Source organism: Giraffa tippelskirchi, chromosome 8 (assembly GCF_054371585.1).
Source record: "Giraffa tippelskirchi isolate mGirTip1 chromosome 8, T2T-mGirTip1v1.2.pri, whole genome shotgun sequence".
NCBI lineage: Eukaryota > Metazoa > Chordata > Mammalia > Artiodactyla > Giraffidae > Giraffa > Giraffa tippelskirchi.
The window spans coordinates 124,031,469-124,048,298 of record NC_137282.1 but is presented as its reverse complement, the minus strand read 5'-3'; the positions used below and the strand labels follow the sequence as shown (position 1 = coordinate 124,048,298).

The window sequence follows — 16,830 nt, the reverse complement described above, 5'->3', positions numbered from 1 at the left end:
TCAGTGGTTCATGTACAGTGTTGTGTTACTTTCGGGTGTACAGCAAAGGGATCCACTTATACATGTATCTAGTCTTTTTCAAATTCTTTTCCTACTTAGGTTATTACAGAATACTGAGCAGTTCCCTGTGCTCTGTGGTAGGTCCTTGTTGGTTATCTCTGGCTCTCTATTTTCTTTGTTTTTGTCTGTGCTGGGTCTTCGTTGCTGCGACTGGGGGCTCCTCCAGTGAAGGTGTATAGGCTCCTCAGTGCAGCAGCCTCTCCTGTTGGGGAGCACAGGCTCAGTGGCTGTGGGGCACAGGCCTAGACCAGGGGCGGTGTCCCCCGCATTGCAAAACAGATTCTTAACCACTGGACCACCAGGGAAGGGCGGTTATCTATTTTAAATATAACATGTGTGTACATGTCAATCCCAAACTCTCAATCTATCCCTTCCCGCCTCCCCCCAGGACTTCATTTTAAAGGGATTTTAAGTGTCTGGCACATTAACCAGGGGCTTCTGTACAAAGTGCTTGTTACATAAATGGGTAACTCACAGAGATACATTTGGGGAAAAGGCAGGATCTTTTCTGGATGTGTGTAGAGTGCCAGGAGTCTATGGGCTATTGCTATGAGGTTGTTGAAAAGCAGACTTGGAACTCTGGAACAAGGTCTAGACAGAGATAGACTTTATGAGTGGGAGTTGCCTCCAGAGGAATGGAGGAAATTGCTTAGAAATACTGTGCCAATAAGGAGCAGAGGGAAAGGGAGGTAACATGATGGACAGCAACATGTCATGGAAGCTGAAGTGAGGACTTGGGAGAAAACGACCAAGAAGGGCTGACTGCACAGGATGAGTGCTAAGAAGCTGGGGTGTCAAAGAACCAGGGAGGCTCAGAGCTTGTAAAGGGAAACAAGGGTCTCTGGGTCAGAAAAGTGAAGACTCATGTTTCAAGAGCTGAGTTAGAGGAGGTGAGCAGGAAAGAAAGACCTTAAGCTGGAAGGGTGGACACAAAAATATTTAGCATGGAGGTTCAGGAGGACGTCATGGGCAACATGGTCACCAGGTGGCGCCAAAGACCCTCCGCAGAGATTAAGCCATGGCACCCCACTCCAGTACTCTTGCCTGGGAAACCCCATGGACGGAGGAGCCTGGTAGGCTGCAGCCCATGAGGTCGCGAAGAGTCGGACACGACTGAGCGACTTCACTTTCTCTTTTCACTTTCATGCACTGGAGGAGGAAATGGCAACCCACTCCAGTATTCTTGCCTGGAGAATCCCAGGGACGGAGGAGCCTGGTGGGCTGCAGTCTATGGGGTCGCACAGAGTCGGACACGACTGACGCGACTTAGCAGCAGCAGCAGAAAGCATCCTTCCCAGATGTGTTAGTTGCTCATCCAGGCTCTTCTGTCCGTGGGATTTTCCAGGCAAGAATACTGGAGTGGGTTGCCATTGCCTTCTCCATCAATGGACATGAGTTTGACCAAACTCCGGGAGATAGGGAAGGACGGGTAAGTCTGGCGTGCTGCGGTCCACGGGGTCGCAGAGTCGGACACAGCATCCCTGCTCCTTAGGTGAGCCTCTCGGACTTGTGTTCAAACCTGACAGTCAGCCGGCGGCCTTCCTTTAGTCAAGGAGCCATCAGGCTTCCACTGCTGGAGAGCTCTGAGGGATACAGGTACACACACACACTCTTCCTTTGGCATGTGGAGATAAAATAAGAACCTTCAGAGAAGAGTCCCACCCATTTTATCTCCTGCAGAGTTTTCACACCCACTTGCGTCTCTTCATGCTCATTTCTCGTTGAAACCACTGTACTTAGGTGGGGGCCCACCACTGCCATGGCTTTCTAAACTCTCCCTGCCTCCCTTCTCAACGCCCCGCTAACCCGACGTGAGTCTCCTCACTGCAATTTCTTCCGAGGAGGTGCGTCTCCTAGCTCCCCACCGACCTATGGCATTGGGATTCTAGTGTAGCGGTTCCTAGCCAGGTTGTGAAAGTGAAAATTATAAGTCACTCAGTCGGGCTGGCTTCAAATGCCCCCTCCTACTCACAGGCTGTGTTGAGGTAAGTAAGGCTTACCTCAAAGGACTTGAATGAGGGCCAAATGAGCTTACAGTTTGCTTCTAGCACAGTGCTTGCTACACCGTAATTGCGTGCTAAATGAGAGTCGTTACAAAAACCTTCAGGATAAACATTCAAATTTTTACGGCAGCCTTTGATCCAGTTCTGCCCGACTTTCTGACCTTATCTGGAAGCCCGCACCCTTTCCTGCTGCCGCAGCACTGCCTGTTCTCAGGCAGTTATCGCGGTTTCTTTTCTTTCTTTTCTTCTGGCTGCTTGGCTTGCAGGACTTCAGTTCCCCTGCTAGGGGCTGAACCCAGGGCGCTGCAGTGAACCTCTGGACTCCCGGCAACTCCCATCACTGTTGCTTCCGCTGGCACCACTCACTCCCATCCTCCCTGCCACAGTTTCCAGACCTGTCTGAACAGTTCTCAGAAGTCTCTCAGATCAGAACCCTCTCTTCTACATTCTTCACAAATCTTTGCCTATGGTGCTGCTACAACTTACAATTTTTATTAAAAAGTGGGACTGGTTGTCTAGTATCACCCCGTCCCTATTCCCAGCATGTAAAGTATGGGGACAGAAAGACCTTCTGTCTTTCTAGTGGGATTCTGCCGAGATGGAACTAGGGTGATGATCCAGGGAAGGGGAAGAAGCAGGGACGGAGGCCACTGCATCATCAGGTCAGCTTCATCCACCCTTTCCGGTCCCCTTCCCGACTCTGTTGTTGTTGTTCGGCCCCTTAGTTGTGTCTCCCTCTGGGCCACCCCATGGACTGCAGCATGCCAGGCTGCCCTGTCCTTCGCCATCTCCTGATGTTTTCCCAAACTCCTATCCATTGAGTTGGTGATGCCATCCCACTATCTCATTCTCCGTTGCCCCCTTCTCCTTCTGCCCTCAATCTTTCCCAGCATCAGGTGGTCAAAGTATTGGAGCTTCAGACTTCAGTTTTTCCAATGAATATTCAGGATTGATTTCCTGTAGGATTGACTGGTTTGACCTCTTTGCAGTCCAAGGGACTCTCAAAAGTCTTCTACGCTGTCACTTCGGTCATCTCCGACTTTTTGTGACCCCATCGACTGTAGCCCATGGGGTTCTCCAGGTAAGAATACTGCAGTGGGTTGCCATTGCCTTCTCCAGGGGATCTTCCTGACCCAGGGATTGAAGTCAGGTCTCGTGCAGTGCAGGCAGATTCTCTGCCATCTAAGCCACCAGGGAAGCCCCAAGAGTCTTCTCCAGAACAATTCGAGAGCATCAGTTTTTTAGGGCTCAGCCTTCCCAGCTGAGTCCCTTTCTCATTGCTCAGGGAGTCCTCCCCGGCCTTATTCTTGGCAAGTCTCCGTGAGTAACTCCAACCAGCTTTGGTGCTTATCCTAGGAGCCCCTCAGGGAAGCGAGGCTTTTTAGTCAGGATAGTCCTGAGAGAATGTAAGAGCAAGGCAGGCAGGGCTTGGACTGAGGTGTACACACTGGGATTCAATTAGAAGGAATCACCTGGAAGATTAAGTCACGCCTTCATCTTGAAGCAGATCAGTCCAATAACTGCACCATGAGAGTTAACTGCACTGATAAAGCTTCAAAGACAAGGTGAGGGCCTTGTATCTTCACTCTCACACCTCCTGACTTAATAGTTAGGCAATGTCTAGGTGTATTGCTGTAATGCTGTTCGTTGAAAAAATAAAAAGACAACCAAAGGAACTCAATAAAATGTGTTGATTGAATAAATGGAAGCATTAAAGATGAGTAAATGGCATGAGATAGGGAAAAATAAAAGCAGAAGCAGTGGAACTGATGCTTACGGTAAGAGCTGGAAATTAGGAGCATGGGAGGAAATACTGCCCACAGTAGGACTCCGTAGTTGTGTTTCCTCCTGGTTGTGCTGGAGACTGTGCTTGTTACTTTAAAGTGAAAGTGAAGTCGCTCAGTCGTGTCCGACTCTTTGTGACCCCATAGACTGTAGCCTACCAGGCTCTTCCGTCCATGCGATTCTCCAGGCAAGAATACTGGAGTGGGTTGCCATTTCCTTCTCCAGGAGATCTTCCCAACCCAGGGATTGAACCCAGGTCTCCCACATTGTAGGCAGACACTTGACCAACTGAGCCACCAGGGAAGTAGCTTGTTACTTTGGAAGGCAGTCATTTCAACCAAGATGGGGGTCAGACTCCTGAAACCATTACAATGCCTCAAGCAGACGGGATGGGGGGTAGAGCTAAGGTTTGGACCAGTAAATTCGATTAAGGGAAAAAGTAAGTCTAAGGGCCATATGGCAACCTCAAAGGTCAGGGACCAGGACAAGGGCTCTGCCAACAGACTTATGCTCAGGAAATCCACAAACACTGGTAAACTGCCTACTTAAGGTGGCAAGGTGGGAGGTGTAAACCAGATCCAGAGACACGACTGCTCAGTGTCAGCCTGTTTTGCAGTCAAGGGGATAAGCCAGGCTGCTTTCTCTTACCAGGTATCAAATTGCCAACATATGTTGGATCATAGAAAAAGCAAGAGAAGTCCAGAAAAAAACCTGCCTCTGCTTCATTGACTACACTAAAGCCTTTGACTGTGTGGATCACAACAAACTGGAAAATTCTTAAAGGGATGGGAATACCAGATGACCTTACGTGCCTCCAGAGAAACCTGTATGTAGGTCAAGAAGCAAGTTAGAGCAAGACATGGAACAAGTGACTGGTTCAAAATTGGGAAAGGAATATGTCAAGGCTGTATATTGTCACCCTGCTCACTTAACTTCTATGCAGAGTACATCAGGGGAAATGCCCGGCTGAATGAAGCACAAGCTGGAATCACGATTGCTGGAGAAATATCAGATATGCAGATGATACCATTCAGAAAGTGAAGAGGAGCTACAGAGCTTCTTCATGAAGGTGAAAGAGGGAAGTGAAAAAGCTGGCTTAAAACTCAACCTTCAAAAAACTAAGAGCATGGCATCCAGTCCCATCACTTCAAGGCAAATGTTAGTCACTCAGCTGTGTTCGACTTTTTGTGATCCCATGGACTGTATGCCACCAGGCTCCTATACCCATCGGATTTTCCAGGCAAATTCTGGAGTGGGTTGCAATTTCCTTCTCTAGGGGATCTTCTTAGGGATCTTCTCTAGGGATTGAACCTGGGTCTCCTGCATTGCAGGCAGATTCTTTACCATCTGTGCCACCAGGGAAGCCATGGCAAATAGGAAAAAAAACAAACAGTGGCAGATTTTCTTGGGCTCCAAAATCACCGCAGTGACTGCAGCCATGAAATTAACAAAAGACGCTTGCTCCTTGGAAGAAAAGCTATGACCAACCTAGACAGCGTATGAAAAAGCAGACATCACTTTGCCACCAAATCTGTGTAGTCAAAGCTATGGTTTTTCCAACAGTCATGTACGGGTATGAGAGTTGGACCATAAAGAAGGCTGAGTGCCAAAGAAGTGATGCTTTTGAACTGGTGTTGGAGAAGACTTGAGTCCACTGGACTGCAAGGAAATCAATCCTGAATATTCACTGAAAGGACTGATGCTGAAGCTGAAGCTCCAATACTTTGGCCACCTGATGCAAAGAGCTGACCCACTGGAAAAGACCCTGATGCTGGGAAAGATTGAGGGCAGAAGTGGGTAACAGAGGATGGGATCGTTGCCATGTCCTCAATGGACATGAGTTGGAGCAAACTCCGGGAGATGGTGAAGGGCTGGGAAGCCTGGCGTGCTGCAGTCCATTGGGTCAGAGTCAGATGTGACTTAGCAACTGAACAACCGGTAGTCACTTACCTTTTGAGAGTTGCAATCTTTATATTCCCAAACCACAATTTAAAAATACTTGAAGGGGATACAGCCACAGACCTTAAGATTCTAACTGGTGTCCTTGCCAAACTAACTCAAACCTTCAATCCCCTTTTAAATGTCACATAGTGCTAAGCAGACAGACACACATCTAACTGAAATCATTTATCCTTCTAGATTTAAATTCTATCCCACTCCAATTAAGTACTTCTGAACTTTCAGAACAAGAGTTTAAGTGCAGTTGGAGTTCACTCACTGAGCCTCACAAGCTGGCTCAAAGCCCCCTCAAGGGTCTCCTCCCCTTTAAAAAACTAAGGCCCTAGCAAAACTATAACAAACATGTGATCTCAACCCTGCCTGTGTGCTACTATCTCTTTGAGCTGTTGCCCAGGCCTCAATTTATGAATTTAGGTAATTTCCCTGGGGGTCCAGTGGTTAGAACTCAGTACTTTCACTGCCAGCATGGGTTCAATCCCTGGCCAGGGAATTAAGGTCACACAAACCACAGGGTATGGCCAAAATAATTTTCAGATGTAATTCCAAGTTACTAGCTTTCAGCAGCTCTGGAGTACAAAGATGCACGAGTTGAGAATCTGCTAGAACCCAACGTTTTGCTGTTCCCAAAATCATCACCATCATTTCTACATGTTTCTGGCAACACACAGAATAAGCCAGCCTTCATTTAAAGCTTTTTTTTTTTTACCATGCCCGTTATACTGAAAGCTCTTGCTTTTGTATGGTGTTAGGCCCCAAATTCTGGAGCCCAAATGTTTCATCGTTCTTAACTATATAGAGCCCTTCTGTCTTTAGCAAGTGGAGTTTTTGTGATTTTCACTTGGTAGACTGCTGGAATCCTGTGAATTGGCATTTGTATTAAGCAACCTTGCAGAGCTCTGCAAACATGCAGTTTGAAGCCAAACCAGCAAATTAAAAAAATAGGCACAGCTACCCCTTAAGGCAGATGCCCAGTGCAAAAAAGTACACTCTGTTGGCTACTCTCATCTGTTTCACATCTACTTGGTAACTTAAGTGTTCAGGTGACAATCCACACATCCAGGACCAGTGAAATCTCTGAACCTATTCAAAGTCCCGAGTTTGAAACTCGTGGCCAAATGAGCCAGGTATTGGCTTCATCTAAATCAGAGCAGACTATGAACCTATTTTGGAGGATTCACAAGGGCAGATGCACTTTTATCACAGCAACAGCCTACTAATTTATAACAGGATGGTCCTTCTTCGCACCAATACATTCCTCAAAATTCTCAAGTGTATTCCATTTGTTTTGCTGCTGCTGCTGCTATGTCGCTTCAGTCGTGTCTGACTCTGTGCGACCCCATAGACGGCAGCCCACCAGGTTCCTTCGTCCCTGGGATTCTCCAGGCAAGAATACTGGAGTGGGTTGCCATTTCCTTCTCCAGTGCATTAAAGTGAAAAGTGAAGTCGCTCAGTCGCTCAGTCGTGTCTGACTCTGTGACCCCATGGGCTGCAGCCTACCAGGCTCCTCCGTCCATGGGGTTTCCCAGGCAAGAGTACTCGAGTGGGGTGCCATTGCCTTCTCCGCCATTTGTTTTGAAGCAAATACAAAAACAAATGTTATTAAGGTAATGAACTCAGAACATGAATAATATTTCTTTATTTACAAGTTAGAATCAACAGACAAAGAAAAGACAATCCAGGGGACCAATTGGGGAGATGACTGAAACCCCCAGGGGCCCCAAATGGAGCAGAAGGAAAAGGGAAAACTGAGTAGAAAAAAAAAGTCAACGTAAAAAAAGAGCTCCCCCTTCCTCCCTCCCCATGGAAGCTAAGGGACCATGGCCCCACCCCTCTTCAGCCTCACCTAGCTTAAAATAAATTAGAACAAACAACCTCAAAACAGGGCCCTTCTAAGTGAACAGGGCAGCTGTGGCCTCAGGTAAGCCCGTATTAGGGCCTCTGCCCATTCCCACCTGATACCCCTGCCTGCCCCAGCCATTTTGAATGGGGGTTCTATGCCTAAGAGGGCACTCTTCAGGGGGCTGGGAACTCAGTCCTATTTTGTCCGTTTTTACATCCCTCCTTTAGTAATTGTCCCTGTGTCCCTCCCCCCTGCAGAGCCAGCTCTCTCACAGAGAGGGGAGGGGGTGAGATGAGAAGTTGTCACAGCACAGGGAGGGAGCAGGCAGGGCGGTCCAGGGGTCCGGTCCTGCGGAGCCTCCTGCCCCATCTGGCCTGGCCCTTTAGCCTGAGTCTGAATCACTGGTGTCTGAAGAGGAGGAAGATGAAGAGGAGGAGCTGGAATCCGAGCTGGAGCTGGAAGCGCTGAGGCGGGACACTGCTACCTGCTGTGCTGAGGATGTCTCGGTTTTCTCACTCGCTGAAAAACAAAGGTGAAGTTTAAAGACGTCTAAGTCTACATTCCACTTTTGAAGAACCAAGAACCAAGAGAGCAGGATGTAATGAATTCACAATGGCTTATGGGGCACTCACCTTTCTTGGGGGGCTTTTTGGTAGAATTGAGCTGCCCACTAACATCTTGTAACCGCTTTTCTAGTTCCCGCTTCTTCTCCAAAGCCAGTTCCTCCTTTGTCTTTCCCACAGGTTTTTTAATAGCTAGAAAAGAAGCAAACCAGGACTAACATAGCCAGGAGCACCCTGCTTTCCCTGTCCCGTTGCTGCCAAATGCCTTTCTTAAACTTAAGGAAACAACTAATGCAACCCATCATCCCAGGAACTGATGATTCCAAGTGCATCAAGCACACCTCCCATCCTTCTCTAAATTGTCCTCAGAACTGCACAAGAATTTGCTGAGTTAACTAGGGGATCTCATTTCACACTCACTATACGGCTTCCGAGGTTTCTTTCGCAGGCAGGAAAGGACGTAACGTTCAAGCTCTCTAAGTGTGGACGGCTTGAGTGTTTCAAAGTCAATTTCAATTTCTTCTGGGTTTGAGTCACGTAAGGAGGGCTCCCTGGCTTGGATTATGTGCACAACGCGACCCAGTTTCTCCCCAGGCAGCTTGTTGATGTCCAGGCTCAACTGCCTCTTCTCATCATAACTCATGGGCCTGCTTTCTTCCTCCTCCTCTGAGTCATAGCCAGCAGGCAGGGCAGGTGGGGCTGTCTTTGCGGCCTTTTTGGGGAGTCTGAGCAAAAGAAAATTATCAGCTAGGGGGAACACATTACCTCCGCAACACATTCTCACTGTTCAATCCAGTGATCTGGATTTCATGCCTGAAGAACTGTTTCCATTAAGGCAAATGAGTGAGTGAGTCAGAGATGGGCTACAGAACACTTGCGTATCAGGGGAGCAGAGCTTCTTTACACAGCAATGACCTCGGTTGGGCTTCGAGAAATAAATACAAGTACTTCAGCACAGGCCTATTTTTTTTTTTGGTACCTAAAGCACTAACCAATCCCCGACTACACACAAAAAAAGAATATACAGAAAGTAGACTCTGGCTTAGAGAAGGAGTAGGCAGATTACACTGTCAAGAGTTAAGCAGCTTCAAGATCCTACATTCTTCAAAGTCTATTTCATCATCTGAACACTTAACAGAAAGAAAAGAAAAAAAAAAAATCACTGAAAAGAAAAAAAAAAAATCACTGGCCCCCGATTTAGAGAAAACTTTGCAAGCAATGGGAGAAATCTCTGCTTCCTTCCCTGTTAGAACTCACTTGGTGCCACCTCCTCCAGAAGGTCCAAAGCCAGGAGGACCTAGTGTAGCAGCGCTGCCACTCCCACCGCCACCCGCTTTCTTGGACTTCTTGGGCTGAGATGGGCGGGGTGCCCGAGGCCCTTTGTCATCCTCATCAACCCCGGCTCGGCCTCGATGCTTCTCTGCCTTCCGTTTCTTCTTTTTTTCTTTTTTCTCTCTCTTCCGCTTGGGCTTGGATATTGGGCCTTGGGACAAGGCAGCCAATTGTTCATGTACTGCTCTAAGCTTGAGACAAAAGAAATACAAATTGAAAAAATACACAGGTAAAGCTATAAAAACTACAAAAACAAACAAACAAAAAACAGCCAAAAACAGCATGAACTTCATCCAGTAAACTCAACAGTGACAAAATACCTGTTCCTGTAGTTCAGCCAAGCGATGAGCCCTTTCTTCCTCAGAGTCAGAGCTCTCACTCTCTTCCTCCTCCTCTTCATCATCCTCTTCTTCCTCCTCCTCTTCCTCAGAAGAACTCTCACTGCTACTTTCCTCGCTGGAGGACTCTGAAGATGACTTGGCCAAGCCAGGAGGCAAGGCAGTAGAGACTGGTAAAGGCCCTGGTTCCAGCGGTTCATCTGGCATTTTGGCGTAACGGAACTCAAATACATCCTAGAAAGAGACAGCAGACTCAAAACCAGGCTAGAAGATATGCCCTGATCACACCTAGCCATGCGGCAGCTCCAACGTCCAACTGCACAGATTGGGAGAGCCTCATGTTCAGGCTATGCAGCACAGATGGCAAAATTCCTTCCCCCAGATCCATTTATTCTTCGAACTCCGACCTTGACACTCACCTGTAACTTTCGCGCCATGGCCACAACATCATGGTCTGGAGGATTGTACTTATAGCAGTTGGAGAACATAAGCCGCACGTCAGCAGCAAACTCCTGTGCGTCCCGGTAATCACGATTCTCCATCTTCCGCTGCAGAAGGAGGCAGCATCAGAAGCTGCACAGGCAGGGAGACTCACCTTTCCCTGCCAGGCCCAGACACTGCCAAGAACAGCCCTCTAGACAGCACAGTGGGGGGTGGGATGTGTGTCATCCGAAGGATCTATACCCTGGGGCTCAAGTTTGAAGTCAAAGGAATTTGGGTGGGCTGAAGAAATATCTATGTCTAGGAAAAAAAAATCATTATTTCTAAGTGAAACGTGGGGTGTGTGCGGCCTCCAACTATTGGGCTACCCCTTTACTCCCCCCAAGCTAACCCAACACTTTCAATAAATAGGACCTAAGCGGCGATGCTCTGAACCTAAAACCCACCACATTGTTTCCAATTCCAGAAAATATGGACTCTGTTAGAGTAGGTGACCTTCTGCCTCACTATTTTGTTTAAAAGTAAAACGCCAAGATAGCTGCGTGCCCATAAAAAGTGAGTGTTTTATTGATCCTTAGGTTCCAATCACTGCCTGAGTATCCCATCTGCCCCATGCAGTGGGTACCTTGACAGTGCTGAGGTCCATGGGGTGCTTAATGATGTCATGGTAGTCATGCAGGCCAAGAGCAGAAGCGTCCACTGGTTTATAGAAAGGCCAGGCATAGGCAGCATGCTTCTTAGACAGTAACTCCTTCAAAATGCCATTGCAATGTTTTAACTGTTCTGACAGCTTTCCTTTCTTGGAGCTCTGGTGTTGTTGCTGAGAGTCAGGCAAGTCTTTGCGTGGAGGCTTGATAGGGCGGCCACTTTCTCTACGCACAGGGGGGAGCCGTGCTGCCTTAGGCTCCAGACCCCCTGGAGGGCTAGCTGGGGACCCAGGAGCCAGGATAGCCGTAGGTGTAGGGGTGGTAGTATCTGCTTTCCGCTTTACCCCTTTTTTCTGTGGAGAAAAGACAGGTACCTTTTACTCTGGATCCACCCCATTTAAGACCTTTCCCTCCTCATTACCCCAAAGATATCCACAGATGTATACCTTGGCAAGGGGCTGTGCTGGGGGAGCTGCAGAGACAGCAAGGAGTGGGGGTCCAGCAGAGTGCAAGGACTTGAGAAGGGGAGAAGAGATGACCGATGGGTGGGGAATGTTGAGGACAGTGGTAGGTATCTCAGGTGGTGGAGTATACAAGGCAGTATGAGACACAGAAGAGACAGCAGGCACCTGATGGGCACTGGTGATACTACCCTGGAGCGCTGCAGGGGGAGAAAAAGAGTTTAGTTTGATTATCATTCCCATCTTTTGGACTGTATTAGCAAAACTCCTTCTCTTCCTACCTGCCAATTTGGCCCCTTTCTTGTGGCTGTTCTTAGGGATAGTAACCACAAGTTCTTGTTCTTCTTGTGGCATTGATGCCACTTTCTGTAGAAAGATCTTTTCCAGCGTTTGTGCCATCAGGACAATATCATCAGTGGGCTACAGGAAACACAAACAAAAAGTTCAAATGCTAGGGAGAGAGAGAGAAAACCATTTTCTCTGGGAAATACCTAGCCCCAGACATCATCACTACTCCCTTACACAACTCCATCATTGGGCCACTAATTTCCCTTTAATCTCTTCCAACTTTGCCCCTCAAAATGCAAGAAAGATAAGAAGTGAGAGATTCAGAGTTGATCAGTTCCTCTTCTACTCAGGTCTCTGGAGATTCCTAAGAAATAAGGCCACTATTTACAAGAACATCAAAAGTGTTGTATTTAAACATCTCTCAATCCTGGATCTCTGAAGCCACATCACTGTTTTCAGTGGTACCTTTGCAAACAGATTTGCTAGACACCAAACTACTGATAACACCTTCAGTAAAAGATTTAAATTTTACAATGATAAAGTAATAATAAGAAATGCACTATCTCTTCCCGACTAATAATACAAAAACTCACCTTGTTGTAGATATAGCAGTTGGTGAACATGGTATTGAAATCCTGCATACACTCTGAGGCAGCCCAATAGTAGTTATTTTCAAGTCTCCTCTTAATAGTACCCATATCCATAGGCTGCTTTATAATTTTGTGATAATCCTAAAGAAAGAAGTGGTAGGTTAGACCACAGAAAGAAAAATGCCTGTTCTCAGGCAAGCTACCAACCCCAACACACACACACACAGCCAAGTCTGTCAGAGGAGCACATAGTCTCCTCAACTGCGGCCCCAATTAAAACTCTGGGATAGGGATAAAAAATGGAACAGGACTCTGATCACCCATAAGGAGACCCCTATTGCTTTGCTCTAACCACCCATCTCCCACCCACTCTGGAAGTCTCCCATCCTGTGACATTACCTCTGGGGCTGGCTATCCATGGGCTGCATGAGGGAAAGGAAGAAGCTAAGAATTTTGGCCACCGTGGTCCTCTCCCAACCTGGGGTGGGAATCTGTAAAATGGAGCCAGGGCACAAGAGTTAAGGAAGGGCACAATGAGAGATCCTAGATAGCAAGCGGTTGGATCAATCACAAAGGACCAAAAATCTAGAAGTCTGGTGGCTATCTCCCCTACCGGGTAGAAATGGGAACTCCCTAGGGGCCGCAGCACCTATACTAGGCAGCCCACCTCCAGGCACACACATTCTTTTTCATTTCCATTTCCATACCTCCCCACTCCAATCTCTCTACTCACCGGCAGACCCAGTTTGACAGCATCCACAGGTTGCCGGAAGGGCCATGCAAACTGATGTTTCCATAGAGCCTTCATCACCACCTTGTGCAGATATTGCAACTGGTTGGTAACCCGTCCTGGCTTTTTGGGATTGGACACCTCAGGAGGTGGCGGGTTGGCAGGGGTTAGTTGCAAAGCCGGCACTGAAGCCATTGTGGGGCTCTCGAATCCCTCATACAATAGAGAGGGCTTTCGAATCCTTTTCCCAGGCGCTGCTGCTTCTGGGCCCAGGCCCAGTAACCCTGCATTCCCCTCCCCAGGGAGCCTGTGAAAATAGGAAACAAAAATCAGATGTGGTAATCTGGTGGAATTTATTAGAATTCCACAATTCACAGATTTGCACTATGTACCCTCAGCACATCTAGGCTTGGAATCGAGTAAAAACAGTGCTAAAGATTATGAAAACGAATCCAGTATCCAAACAATCCGTGGAGCTTTTGTTCTTGTACCTCTTATCACCTTTTCTACACCCACAGAAGCCCTATCTTCTGAATTCTTAAAATCTGATAGGCTTCTTCACCTGTTTTAAGGTGAAAAAGAAGCCCAAGGAGCTTGTCATAGGGCCCAGCCGTTTAAGAATCACAGCCTTACGGGGGCAAAACTTAAGCAAAATGGGTGGAGCCAAGAAAACTCAAGCCCCAGGCTTCCTCTTCACTAGGGGCTCGGTGGTTGCCATGGTGGTTGAGCCTGAGGAGAATGGATGAAAAGAAACAAAACAAAAAAATTTCATAAATCGCTCATGAGACAGACACCTAAGAATCCACCTGTACAGAAGGGATCAGCAGTTAACTCCAAACAACGGACCAGCAATCTAACGGAAAACCATACCAACTCAAAAAAAAAAAAAAAGGAACCCGACAAGGAAGTATTTGTCAGACTTCACAGCCTGGAATACCTCAAGCTACCAGCCTCCAGGAATTAACTATTCGCAAATTCAGTCTCCTCCCTCTAAGGGACTCAAAAATAGAGGTGTCCGAACAGTCAAGGTCAGCAAATTTCCTCATAAAAGTGATACAGACCTCCCCCTACACAACCTCTGCCAAAAACTGCGATGCCATTAACAGGTTCCACTGTAGCATCACCTCTAGAGATGAAAAGCCAACAGTGCATCAAGTTTACATTCTCTCTAGGGCTCCTCAAGACCAGGTGTTACCCAAGGCCTAAGACTAAAGACTTTACACGGAGATCTCATTGTTTACATCCCCAGAGCTAGACTAAAGAGCGCTTAACTCCACCTTTCCACCCTGAAGGAAACTCTCAATGGTACCCTCTCACACACACGCGAGAAGAAATCCAATCTTCTGCAACAAAACACACACCTCTCAACACAAAAACAAACCACTCACCGAAAATCAAGAATTTAAAGACCTATCCCCGACATTAGGAACCCAGGGTAAGAGTGGTTCTTGTACCCTACTCAGGGAATCCCCGTTTCCAGTCCCCGAAGCTCTATCACCATGGCAACCCTGTAAAGCACAAGATGTGGCCACAAACCCCCTCCCCAGAAAGCCTGACAAACGGTCGCTTAAACACCAGACCCACTACCCTCAGGACCTGCGGCCCAATCAAAGTCCTCCCGCATTACATATTCCGACGCCACCTCGCTCTGTCCGACTCAGCTAAAATCTGACCACAGCGGGAAAAGTAACGTGTAAACTGACTACCTGTGCTCCCTCCACACGCAAGATCTGGGGCCGCTACCGCGGTCCCCAAACCGCCGCCCACCCCTCTCCGCGAGCCTCGACAACTAACAGTTGCGCCACGAAACGGCAACGCGCCCGAGTCGGTTCCGCACTCCCTCCGAACCCGACACCTCACACCCGCGCGCCACAGGCCCCTAACGCCCCCTTCCCACACGCGGCTCGCAGGGACGTACTTGTTGTGGGGAGTCACGTTTTGCAGCATCTTGACCACGGGGAACCGGCGCTGCCCTCAGCCGCGGAAAGTCCGGGTGGCCTCGGTTCCCCTTACCTCCCGGTCCAGCATAACCCGGGAAGTGGGCGGAGGCCGGGGGCCGCTGCCCTCGGCCCTCCAGGCGACAACCCACCCTGCCGGGCTGGCACGAAAGCAATCTCCTCCGCTGTTCCTCGGAAAACTCCCAGCAGCTTGGCGCGCTCCGCAGGAGGCGGACGGCAAGAAAATGGCGGCGGCCTCAGCTGAGGCGGGCGAGCGAAAGGGGACGGGCTCTTCAAACCCCAGGATGGCCCCCGATCCCAGACAGCGTCGCCAATATTGCCCGCCGTTGGTCTGCAAGAATCCCCTCTTCCTGCCGGGACCGTCCAGGGCGGACGATGTCCCGTTTCGATCTCGGATGGAGGCGGATGAACACGAAAAGTGGTTTAGGGAGCCGCCGCCTCCATCTTTGAAATCCTCTTGAGGGCGGAGTAGAGGGGGTGGACAGACTCCGAGAACTGGGCGGGGCCCGAAAAAGGGGAGCTTCGGGGGCTTCTATGGGGTCTGTACTGTCCGCCGGGGCCGGTCATAGGCCGAGACGAAGGCCATTTCCAAGCGGATGGACGTGGATTGTAATGGCGGCCCCAGACGACTCGAAGGCTCTGTGTAGATACGCAGAATCCTCCAGCTCGTTCTAGAGGCTGCTCCACTCCAGCGCGAAATGGCGCCTCCGAGCCCCGCGCCAGCCCTTTATATATAGGCAAGGGGGAGGAGCTTCGCCGCTCATGCGCGCCACCGTGCTCGCGACTTCCCCCACCCCCTCCGCGCGCGCTCGCTCGCTCACGCGCGTGAAGAAGCAGAGTCGAAGGGGGAGGAACACCTCTCCGCGGGAGCGTTTTCTATTGGTCGGCAGAAGCGATGACGTCATAAACCTCATTTCCAAAGCGTCAGTCACCAGGCAGAAGAGTGCCGCATAGACCCCCAGGGAAGCGGCAACCCGCCACATCTCTGAGCCAATTGGCTGCGCTGTGGTTCGGCAACTCCAGGGAAAGAGGGAGGTTGGCAGGGGTGCAGCACCCTCTCCCTGCCTCCCTTTCCAACAAAGTCTTTCCAGCCGTCCAAGCCCAGTGCGACTGGCGACTGCCAAGCTTGGGCAGGTCGTGCCATTCGTAGCTCCTCCATTGGCCAGGCCGGCAGGACTGGAGGGGGCCGCGTGGGCGTAGCCAGGATTGGCCCGCCGGGGTGTGGCCACAGGACGCCGGCGGTGGTGGTTCTCGGGATTGAGGCGGCCGCCGCAGTGAAGAACCTGAAATGAGGAAGAAGACGCCATCTTAAAAGCCGCGGCCTGCCACTCTGGCAAACGGCTGAGGGCTCCCAAACACAGCGAGGAAGGAACCTAACGTTCCTGTGCTTCGCATCAAAAGTGCAGAATTACCAGAGCCCTCAAATCCTCCCCTTCCTTCCCCAGGCCAAGCAGTCGAAATCAAAAACGCTCCCCAGAATCTGCCCTCTGTGAACTCAAAGGCTTCTCTTCTAGGAAACAAAATAGAGACCACGTTCTAAATACTTGCACCCCAAGCACCTCTTCAATCCCTCCCTCTGATACCTTAAGTTACCGATACAAATATCTACCTGGTCGACAAAACCTCGGCAACCCTTTAGTGGGAGCAAAATCTCCAACAAAAGCACCCGTATACCCTGTAAAATGAAACCCACCTCCTCCCCAAACTTCTCTCCGGTGTCTGGCTCAGAGCGGAAAAAACAAGGCCTTCGAGGGGCGAATCAGGGTGCGCACCCTCCCCCTCCTGGCGAGCTCAGACCTCTCCCCACGCTCCCCGCCCTTCCCCCCACTCCGAAG

General features: G+C 49.3%; 1 protein-coding gene across 7 annotated transcripts; it reads right to left on the bottom strand.

Annotated features, from left to right (window-relative positions):
- Positions 1-7,428: 7,428 nt before the first annotated feature.
- Positions 7,429-15,701, bottom strand: BRD2 (bromodomain containing 2). Of its 7 annotated transcripts, none has more exons than XM_081519883.1 (13): positions 14,956-15,701; positions 13,041-13,344; positions 12,707-12,798; positions 12,311-12,448; positions 11,711-11,849; positions 11,415-11,629; positions 10,947-11,321; positions 10,300-10,428; positions 9,863-10,114; positions 9,468-9,733; positions 8,625-8,935; positions 8,280-8,402; positions 7,429-8,166 (listed from the first exon to the last, which is right to left on the bottom strand). In XM_081519883.1, the coding sequence occupies exons 4-13, from the start codon at positions 12,419-12,421 to the stop codon at positions 8,030-8,032; spliced, it is 2,058 nt and encodes a 685-aa protein (XP_081376009.1). In that variant the 5' UTR covers positions 12,422-12,448; positions 12,707-12,798; positions 13,041-13,344; positions 14,956-15,701; the 3' UTR covers positions 7,429-8,029. The 7 variants fall into 7 exon arrangements, with proteins under 7 accessions (XP_081376009.1, XP_081376010.1, XP_081376011.1 ...); XM_081519884.1 differs by having other exon boundaries at positions 8,631-8,935; XM_081519885.1 differs by lacking the exon at positions 14,956-15,701 and adding an exon at positions 14,744-14,828 and having other exon boundaries at positions 8,631-8,935.
- Between the last annotated feature and the right edge of the window lie 1,129 nt (positions 15,702-16,830).